This window comes from Capra hircus, unplaced genomic scaffold (assembly GCF_001704415.2).
Source record: "Capra hircus breed San Clemente unplaced genomic scaffold, ASM170441v1, whole genome shotgun sequence".
In the NCBI taxonomy this organism is placed as follows: domain Eukaryota; kingdom Metazoa; phylum Chordata; class Mammalia; order Artiodactyla; family Bovidae; genus Capra; species Capra hircus.
The window spans coordinates 1-9,667 of NW_017189579.1; the positions used below are offsets into that span (position 1 = coordinate 1).

At 69.7% G+C, this 9,667-nt stretch overlaps 2 protein-coding genes across 4 annotated transcripts; one reads left to right on the forward strand and one right to left on the reverse strand.

Annotated features, from left to right (window-relative positions):
* Positions 1–37: 37 nt before the first annotated feature.
* LOC102183974 (complement component C8 gamma chain) lies at positions 38–1,638 on the reverse strand. The gene is made up of 7 exons (XM_018044492.1): positions 1,222–1,638; positions 1,001–1,137; positions 827–897; positions 652–759; positions 337–438; positions 212–250; positions 38–131 (listed from the first exon to the last, which is right to left on the reverse strand). Exons 1-7 carry the CDS (start codon positions 1,357–1,359, stop codon positions 118–120), a joined length of 609 nt encoding a protein of 202 aa, XP_017899981.1. The 5' UTR covers positions 1,360–1,638; the 3' UTR covers positions 38–117.
* Positions 1,639–2,090: 452 nt separating this feature from the next.
* Positions 2,091–6,499, forward strand: FBXW5 (F-box and WD repeat domain containing 5). 3 transcript variants are annotated; one of them, XM_018044490.1, is made up of 9 exons: positions 2,091–2,279; positions 3,288–3,503; positions 3,654–3,811; positions 4,077–4,251; positions 4,408–4,556; positions 4,628–5,045; positions 5,256–5,403; positions 5,475–5,687; positions 5,769–6,499. In XM_018044490.1, the coding sequence occupies exons 2-9, from the start codon at positions 3,311–3,313 to the stop codon at positions 6,010–6,012; spliced, it is 1,698 nt and encodes a 565-aa protein (XP_017899979.1). In that variant the 5' UTR covers positions 2,091–2,279; positions 3,288–3,310; the 3' UTR covers positions 6,013–6,499. The 3 variants fall into 3 exon arrangements, with proteins under 3 accessions (XP_017899979.1, XP_017899980.1, XP_017899978.1); XM_018044491.1 differs by lacking the exon at positions 2,091–2,279 and adding an exon at positions 2,595–2,774; XM_018044489.1 differs by lacking the exon at positions 2,091–2,279 and having other exon boundaries at positions 2,595–3,503.
* The last annotated feature ends 3,168 nt before the right edge of the window (positions 6,500–9,667 follow it).

Consider the following 9,667-nt stretch of genomic DNA (forward strand, 5'->3'; position numbering starts at 1 on the left):
GGACAGCCCACGGAGCTTCCTACCGGGGCGAGGGGCAGCTTCCGGGGGGCGGTGGACGAGGGGTGGCAGGTCCAGCTCCAGGCCGGCTCCTTCCTTGCCACAGGGCAGCCGCCCGCCTCACCTCCGCGCTTCTGCAGCACAGACGCGTTTCAGCCGGGAGGGGGCCCTGGGCACCTCCCCCCCACGCTGCCCGCTGGAGCTGCCCGCTCACCGTCCAGGGTGTGGAACTGGTCCGCGGCCTCGCAGAAACCTGGGGGCCAGGCCAGGGGTCAGGGGCAGCCGGGGGTAGGGGGCGGGCGGCGAGCCGGGGGGACACGGGCAGGGAGGGACACTCACCGTACTTGGGGAAAAACAGGGTGTGGTCCTCGGTCAGGTTGGCGCCCTGGACCCGCTGCTCAAACACACTCAGGAAGGAGTCGCCCACGGGCAGCGAGCGGACTGTGTGCGGGACACAAGGGCTCCTGGGCACCCAGGGGGCGGGGCCTGCAGGGCGCTCTGGGGGCTGCAATCCGCCCCTGCTCCCCCACTTCCCCGTCCCGTTCTGGCCCCACATTTGGGCCGGAGGGCAGGGGCAGGGAGGAGGGAGGAGAGGGCCCACCTAGCCCACCCAACAGCCCTGCGGGCAGGCAGATCCAGACCCCCGGGACGTACCGTACAGCTTCACTGACAGCTGCCGCGCCCGCTCCAGGTACAAGACGGCGAAGCCGCGGTAGTCCGTGTCCCCGACGACCACGTCCACCGGCCCGCGGGCGCCCCGGGCTGTGGGGAGCCGGTGGGTCAGCCCCACCGTCAGCGCTGTGCCCGCCCCCAGCAGCCACCACCTCACCTTGGAGCAGGAAGCGCCCCGGGCGTCCCGTGTTTCCGTACAGCTGCCGCACTGCCCAGCAGATTCCATCCCTGGGGGCACGGCTGGCTTGGGAGGATGCCCAGCATACTGGGGCACCCCGACCCGGGTGAGGCCGCAGCTGAGGTGGGCTCAGGGGTCCTCGCTGGGACTCACAGCTTTCGGAAGGTGCTGACAGTCATGGCTGAGCCCTGAGGAGCCACGTGCAGAGTGGTGGCCTCAGCCCGATGGCCCTGCTCCTGCAGGTGGCGACACGGGGAGGCCACGGCCACCAGGAGCCAGGTCCCTGCGAACTAGGGAGGAGGCCGCGTGAGAGCATGCAGGGATGGGGGCGTCAGAGCCAGGTGGGCCCCTGCCCCACCTCGGCCCAGCTCTACCTGCTGGGCGTCAAAGTTGGCCTTGGGCTGGATGGTGCTGATAGGGGATGGGGGCCGCGGGGGTCTCCGTGCCCGCTGACCCAGGGAGCTGCTGGCCAGGAGCAGAGTCAAGAGGGCTGCAATCCTGGGGGTTAGCATGGCGATGGCAGGGACAGAGCAAGACGGCCACGTCCGGGGTCGGAGTCCGCTGTCCGCTGCTGCCCAGCAGCCCCGCCCAGGAAGTCTGCCCACGCTCCCGCAGCCAGAAACCCCTGCCCTGGGCCAGACAACCCCCGACTCAGGCTCCGGGTGAACTCAGCCTCACCCCGGACATCTGACCTCGGTCCTGCGCTTCCCGGCAGGGGCCCGTCGCCATGTCCGGTGTCCAAAGTCCAAGTTGACCTCTGGTCCTTGTCCACTGGGTGGCTCTGAGTCCACCTGCAACGCGGGAGAACCGGGTTCGAACCCTGGGTAGGGAAGATCCCCTGGAGGAGGAAGAGGCGAACCAGGATTCTTGCCTGGAGACACTGCACGAATGGACAGAGGAGCCTGGCGGGCTGCAGTTCATGGGGGTCGCACAGAGTCGGCCACGACTGAGCGACCTTCCCTTTTTCCCTCTTGCCCACAAACCCGGTGGTTCCCCTGCGGCGGGTGCTCACCCCTTTGTACGCTCATCTCCCCACAGCGGAGCAAGGGCCTGTGAGGCCGCGGAACGCCGGAGCTCGGTCTCGAACCCGCGACCCTGAGCCTCGCCCGCAGCCCTGCCCACGGGCCTGGCGCACGGCCGCCGCCCCTCCCGGCCGCCAGGGGCGACGTTCCAGGGGCGGCCGGGCGCGCACGGGCGCGAGGAGGCGCGGCCCGGGCCGCGGGGCCCTAGCGCGCAGGCGCAGTAACGGCCGACGCGGGCTGCGGCGCTCGGCCGGCGACGGTCATCGATGCCTCGGGGCTCGTGGCATCAGCCTGGCGGCCTCCATCATAGAGACGCGGCGGCCGGAGCGTCGACGGAGGGCGGAAGAGGGTCCGTGGGCTGAGGCCGGGCGCCGGGGCGGGGGCCGCGCATCCGGGCGGAGGCGGCCGCGGTGAGTGCGCCGGCCCGGGGGACGTCGTCACGGCGGCGTCCGGACCCCGGCGCGGGCCCTCACGGCCTAGCCCGGAGAGTGTCGTCACCCCGCCCCGACCCCTGGCCCGGCCCCCCACCTCCCCGGACGCGTCCTTGGCCAATGAATGAATCGCCGAGGCCGCCGGGACCGGGGTCGGGGCGGGGGGCGGGGGGGCGCCCGAGCCACGGCCCCGCCCCCGGCGGCCCCTCGGAGGGAGGGTGGGGGGCGCTGGGCGGCCCCGCCCCCGCCCCGCCCCGCCCCGCCCCGCCGCCGGCTCGCCCGGCTGCGTCCGCGCTGGCCTGTGGCCAAGCTGGCAGGGGTCCCCCAGGCCAGAGGGCAGAGGTCAGGGCCGGTTGGTGTTCCTGGCGGCGTCTGGGACGGGCGGCCGGGCCGGCCCTCGTCCCGCCGGCCCGGAGGCTCTCCTGGGAAGGACCTCTATCCCATGCTGACCGCTCCGAAGCCTGGGGCAGCGAGGTCAGAGATGGTGTGCAGGGGTCACCGACCCTTCCCTTCTGGGCCTCGGAGCGGTCACCAGCTCTGGCAACCAATATCTCCCCGGGCCCCTATGAGGGGGAAGTCAGAGGGCCCCACCCAGAAAGCCTGTCCTCCTGAGGAGAGGAACTTTTGGGGTGACGGTCCCCCGAGCCCATGGCAACTCCAGCTCCAGCTGGACCAGGCCGGGAAGCTGCGCGTTCAGGGAATCACTGGGCCTTGTGGGACCTCAGGAGTGCAGGGTCCGAGGAGCACGGCTGTCTAGGGGGGCTTGGGGAAGCTCTTGGCTCCTTGGCTGTGCAGGCAGTGCCAGCCGGCCCTCCGCACATGCTCAGTCCAGTGGAATGCCCAGCAGGGCAGTTGGTGGGGCAGGAGGAGCACCCGCTGGGCTGGCTCGGCTCCGCTCAGCCCCGGGCTCCTGTGCCTCTCTCCTTGGGCCTGGGGGCCAGTGTCCTCCCTGGTCCCACTGGCAGCCAAGGGGCCTGTGTGTTTCAGGGCCGCCTGGGCAGAATGTCACGATGGACGAGGGGGGCTCACCCCTGCTTCCAGACAGCCTGGTTTACCAGGTCTTCCTGAGCCTGGGCCCGGCCGACGTGCTGGCCGCCGGGCTGGTGTGCCGCCAGTGGCAGGCCGTGTCCAGGGACGAGTTCCTGTGGAGGGAGCAGTTCTACCGCTACTTCCAGGTGGCCCGAGATGTGCCCCGGCACCCAGGTCAGCACCGGCCCTCAGCTGGCTAGGGACGGCTGGGCTGGGCCTCCCAGCACTGGGCCTGGGAGCAGGGCCAGAGGGTGGGCAGGGCGGCCCCCGGCTGCCAGGCGCTGGGCTCCGAGGCCCGAGGCCCCAGCATGACCCTCCCCACAGCGGCCACGTCCTGGTTCGAGGAGTTCCGCCGCCTCTATGACGCGGTGCCCTGCGTGGAGGTGCAGACGCTCCGGGAGCACACCGACCAGGTCCTGCACCTCAGCTTTTCTCATTCGGGCTACCAGTTTGCTTCCTGCTCCAAGGACTGCACGGTGAAGGTGAGGGCGATAGCCCCGGGGGGAGGTTAGGGCTGACGGTGGCCCCTGGAGAGGGCCGGAACCTGGACGACTACCCGGGCTGGGAGGCCGGGGCTGGGTGGCCCTAACTGCCTACAGATGAGCAGAGGGCCCTGTGCGCAGCTGCGCCAGAGCAGGCCGGAGCCCCACGCACTCACAGGCCTCGGGTGGTCTGAAGGCCAGAGAGGAGGGACCCCACCCGACGGCAGGCTCACCAGGCATGCCTGCTGGGCGCCCCCCCGCGCAGATTTGGAACAACGACCTGACCATCTCGCTGCTGCACAGCGCGGACATGCGGCCCTACAATTGGAGCTACGCCCAGTTCTCCCAGTTTAACCAGGACGACTCGCTGCTGCTGGCGTCCGGGGTGTTCCTGGGGCCCCACAGCTCCTCCTCAGGAGAGATCGCGGTCATCAGCCTAGGTGAGAGGGCTGGGGGCGGGCGGCCCGACCGCCCCGCCCCTAATGCCCCGCCCCTGCAGCCCCCGCCCGCCCCGCCCCTAACGTCCCACCCTCCGCCCAGACACCTGCGCCCCACCCGTCCAGCCCCCGCCCGCCCCTTCCTGCTGCTCCCCCCAGACACCTTCGCTCTGCTATCCCGGGTTCGGAACAAGCCCTACGACGTGTTCGGCTGCTGGCTCACGGACACCAGCTTGATCTCGGGAAACCTGCACCGCATCGGGGACATCACGTCCTGCTCGGTGCTCTGGCTCAACAACGCCTTCCAGGTGCGCGCTGGGGCCCTGCGGCCGGCGCGGCTTCCCGCAGCCCGCGCCTACCTCCTCACTCCCGCCCCCAGGACGTGGAGTCGGAGAACGTGAACGTGGTGAAGCGGCTCTTCAAGATACAGAACCTCAACGCCAGCACCATCCGCACCGTCATGGTGGCCGACTGCAGCCGCTTCGACAGCCCCGACCTCCTGCTGGACGCCGGTGCCCCCGGCACAGACTCCAGCCGCGTCTTCGACCTGGGCAGCGACGGCGAGGACGAGGAGAGCGACCCGGGCCCGGCCCGCGCCAAGGGCCTGCGGCGCCTCCTGGACGGGCTCCTGGAGGGCCGGGCACAGCCGCCGCTGCCGGAGAGCAAGCTGGAGACTAAGGTGGCCGAGCTGCTGGCCCAGGGCCACACCAAGCCCCCCGAGCAGGGCAGGGCCGCCGCCGGGAGCAAGCTCCTCATCTTCACCACCGGCTGCCTCACCTACTCGCCGCACCAGATCGGTGAGGGGCCTGGGGCGGGTCTGTCTGCAGGCAAAGTCCGTTCCTCCGCTCGTCTGGGGTTGGGGGGGCGGGGCACGCTGTAGTCCAGCACTGCCCCCCACTCACCCCTGGGCAGGCACACGTTCAGATCTGGTGCAGGGCAGGCAGCACCCCAGCCGTCTGGGAACTGCCAGGCACCGAGGCGCCGCCCCCACCCCCGCCCTCCTGCAGGCATCAAGCAGATCCTGCCGCACCAGATGACCACAGCCGGGCCCGTGCTGGGCGAGGGCCGGGGCTCCGACGCCTTCTTCGATGCGCTGGACCACGTCATCGACGTGCATGGACACATCATCGGCATGGGCCTGTCCCCTGACAACAGGTGGGCCTCTGTGGGGGGCCCGGGGGCGGGCAGCGCTCCGTGGGCGCACACTGAGCCGTGTGCCGGCGCAGGTACCTGTACGTGAACAGCCGCGCCTGGCCCAGCGGCTCCGTGGTGGCCGACCCCATGCAGCCGCCACCCATCGCCGAGGAGATCGACCTGCTGGTTTTCGATCTCAAGACCATGCGGGAGGTGAAGCGGGCTCTGCGCGCGCACCGCGCCTACACGCCCAACGACGAGTGCTTCTTCATCTTCCTGGACGTCAGCAGGGACTTCGTGGCCAGGTGGCAGGGTGATGCCAGGGCGGGGCGGGGGCGGCGCGGGGGCGGGGCGGGGCGGGGCTCACCGCACTGTCCGCTCGCCAGTGGGGCCGAGGACCGCCACGGCTACATCTGGGACCGCCACTACAACATCTGCCTGGCCAAGCTGCGGCACGAGGATGTGGTCAACTCGGTGGTCTTCAGCCCCCAGGAGCAAGAGCTCCTGCTGACGGCCAGCGACGACGCCACCATCAAAGCCTGGCGCTCGCCACGCACCGTGCGCGTCCTCCAGGCCCCGCGCCCGCGCCCACGCCCCTTCTTCTCCTGGTTCGCCAGCCAGAAGCGCTGAGGCGCCGGGCCCGCCGAGCACGCCCGCAGCCCTTTCCCAGGGCTAAGCGCCACCCAGACCGCACAGGGGCAGAGCAGCTCGCCACAGGAATGCCTTAGGAAGGGGGCCAGGAGGCCGCAGGGAGCGCGGCCTGGCCCCCACCACGCTCGCGCACACACACTGCCTCCCACAGCTGTGCTGCTCAGCGCCGGGCAGCCAGGGTCACCTCTGACTGGCCCGGGGTGCACAGGACACTGGGTCCCCCGCCCCTCACCCACCCCTTTCCCCTGGGCCTGGGCCCTGGGCCCGTCAGCACCACGTGTGCCCTGGCAGCCCCTGTGGGGCCTGGCTCTGTTCATGGCCCAGCCTTGCCCAGGGAGCCGGGGCCCCTCCTCTGGGAGCTGCCCAGCATCAGGGCTGCAAGGCGGTCAGGCCGTCGTGAGCCCAGGGGACCTGCATGTCACTGGTCGCCTGTTCAGGGTCTGAATAAACAGCTGCCAGGAGCACAGCACTGACCAGCCTCTGTGCAGGGAGGGCGTGGCGTCTACTCGGGCCCCTGTACTTGCTGGATGGGGTGGGGGGCCCCAGGCCACATGCTGGGGCTGCCCTGAGCCGGCCAGCGGGGACTCAAGTGCGCATCCCCAGCTGTAGCCCCCACCGCGTCTAAACAAGGCCCCCGGCACCGACTCCTGAACAGGCCCACTGTGTGCCCGCTCCCTGCCAGTAGGGGGCACAGGAGGAGTCTGACGGCAGGCGGGCAGGCCAGCCGGTTGGGAAACCGGAGCTCTGCCTGCCTGGGCGCCTGTGGAACCACCGGCTCAGGGCTTGGAGTCCTCAAGGGGGCCTTGGCTGGGGCAGTGGCAGAGCCCTGTGGCGCCTGGCACGTGGCTGGACACAGCAGAGGGGCAGGGGTGGCCGCGGCCCCTCCCAAGGCTCACCCAGCCCTTGTGTCGTCTGGGGGTGCTAGGGGCGGGGGCTCTGACGTGGCGGCGGCTCTGACGTGGCGGCAGGCCTGCTGAGCAGTCCCGCGGGGAGCAGCGGTGCTGAACTGTGGTCGGCCCCACACGGCACCTCAACACGATGGTCGAGAAAGGCGTGGACAGGCCCTAGGGGACCTCACATCCTTCCAGCCAGAGGCAGCGGTGAGCAGGGGCCGGCCCAGTCGCCTGCGGGGTCACAGTCAAGCCGGCAGGAGGGAGATGGGCCAGGCAGGGCCAGGCTCACACAGGCAAGCTAGCCTAGGAGGACTTCACACCAAAGGGCAATGTGTCTGGAGGAGCCAGCCAGCAGCACAGCGGCTCCCCAAGGACAGACCCCAGTGCCGCATCAGAAGCAGGGGCGCGCACAAATCACATCCGTTGATTTGTCTGCAAACCGCTGGACCCGTGAGAATAGGGGAGGGGGCCCAACAGCGGCGGAGCCGGGGTGCACCGCCCTGGAGCCGCAGTCTGGAGCCAGCAGACCCCATGGACACTACTGGCCCTGAGGAGCTGCAAGATGAAAGTTTCTGGAAAAGACCGGGGATGTGTTTTAATTGAAAGCCGTCAAGGAAATAGGAAACCTGTACAGCAGAAGCAGCAGAGCAGGAATTGAGAACAGGCAGAAACTGACATTTAAAAGGGAGCTGGCAGGGAAGACGTACAGCGATGGGGCTAAGCGCTTCACACAGAGAAGGAGGCTGGACCTGGCCCCGCTGCTGCGGAGTCAGACGACAGAAAGCAGAGCAGCAGAAACCTGCCAGAAGGGGAACGGGGCGCCTGGGAGTGGCTCTGCAGAGGAGACGGTCCCCAGGGTGCGAGCAGAGGTCTGACGGAGGGCAGGAGCCCCACTCAGTAGGGAGCAGCTCGAGGCCCCGCCCCTCCCGGGCAGAGCACGGTGGACCCACCGCCCAAGGCTCTGCAGAGGGGACCAGGGCAGCCGGGCCTCAGGACCGCAACTCTCCCCAGCGCCCACCTTCAATTGCCCGGCCTGCAGCACGGCCGCCAGCCCTCCGAGGGGCAGGAAAGGGGGCTCATGAAGCGGACTGAGTGCTGAGAGGCGGGGCGACCCCTGAGGGCTCTGTGGCCCCAGGTGCGGCGCCTGAGGAGAGGCCTGACGGCCAGGCCACAGGCGCCAGGTTTCAGGCTGGGGGCCAGACAGGGTGCTGGCAACCAGGCCAGAGGGAGAGGCTTGAGAAACAGCCCATGCAGGGCTTGTGAGGCCCAGGAGCCCCTCGACTGTGGGGCTGGTCCCGAGGATCTGACCCAAGGCCTGGTGAGCTCACAGAGCAGGGCCTGCGTCCCCGCCCAGGGCTGGGGGTGCACACACAGGGGGCCCATCCAGAGAGGAGGGCCTGCGTCCCCGCCCAGGGCTGGGGGTGCACACACAGGGGGCCCATCCAGAGAGGAGGGCCTGCGTCCCCGCCCAGGGCTGGGGGTGCACACACACGGGGCCCATCCAGAGAGGAGGGCCTGTGTCCCCGCCCAGGGCTGGGGGTGCACACACACGGGGCCCATCCAGAGAGGAGGGCCTGCGTCCCCGCCCAGGGCTGGGGGTGCACACACACGGGGCCCATCCAGAGAGGACGGCTTGGGGGGACAGCAGATGTGGGGTCCAGCCCACGGGTTGCGGTGGGGCCATGAGCCTGAGCCTAACCAGACCCAGACCAGATGACGTCCACGTCGAGTCTAATGCACAGCAGCCCCCAGAGCCGGGAGAGACGCCCGGAGGTGCCAGCCCTCCAGAACCAGGGAGAGACGCCCGGAGGTGCCAGCCACCCAGAACCGGGGAGAGAGACGCCCGGAGGTGCCAGCCCCCCAGAACCAGGGAGAGATGCCCAGAGGTGCCAGCCACCCAGAGCCGGGGAGAGACGCCCGGAGGTGCCAGCCACCCAGAGCTGGGGAGAGAGACGCCCGGAGGTGCCAGCCACCCAGAACCGGGAGAGAGACGCCCGGAGGTGCCAGCCTCCCAGAACCGGGAGACGCCCGGAGGTGCCAGCCACCTAGAACCAGGGGAAAGACGCCCGGAGGTGCCAGCCACCTAGATCTGGGGGAAAGAGACGCCCGGAGGTGCCGAGCGTGTCCGCGTGAGCAGATGGGGCTGTGGCGGCTGCTCAGACACCTAAGCGAGCATCACACGCCGTGCCACAGACGTTAGGGCAGATACGTCTCAGCAAAGAAACAAACTCACTAGACAGACTCAACAGCAGGATGAAGTCAGAGAGCCAGCGAACGTGACTGAGGACAGAGGGCGGAGAGGAGAGCAGGTGAGGGCGAGTGCGGGTCTGAGAGCGGCGGGCAGAAGGAAGTGGTTCAAAGAAGCAGCGGCTGACAACGTCCGCAGATTCGGTGGAAGATACAAACCTACAGGTTGAAGAAGCTGAGCAGGACTCGGGGACAGCACACACACCCGGACACAAGTAGTCAGAGGTGAGAGTGAAGACAGGATGCTGACGCAGGAGTGGAGACGCAGCTTGCCCAGGGGACGGCGCATGGGGCCATGGGGCCCTCCCAGAGACCCAGGGCTGCAGGAAGCAGCACTCTGGGTGGGCACGCCTTGGCTTGCGGGACCTCCACTTCCAACCGGGGATTGAACTCGGGCCGTGGCGGTGCAAGCCCGGTGCAAGCCCGGAGCCCTAGCCGCTGGCCCGCCAGGGAGGCCCAGAAGCAGCCAATCTTCCGAGTGCTGAGGAAAGGTG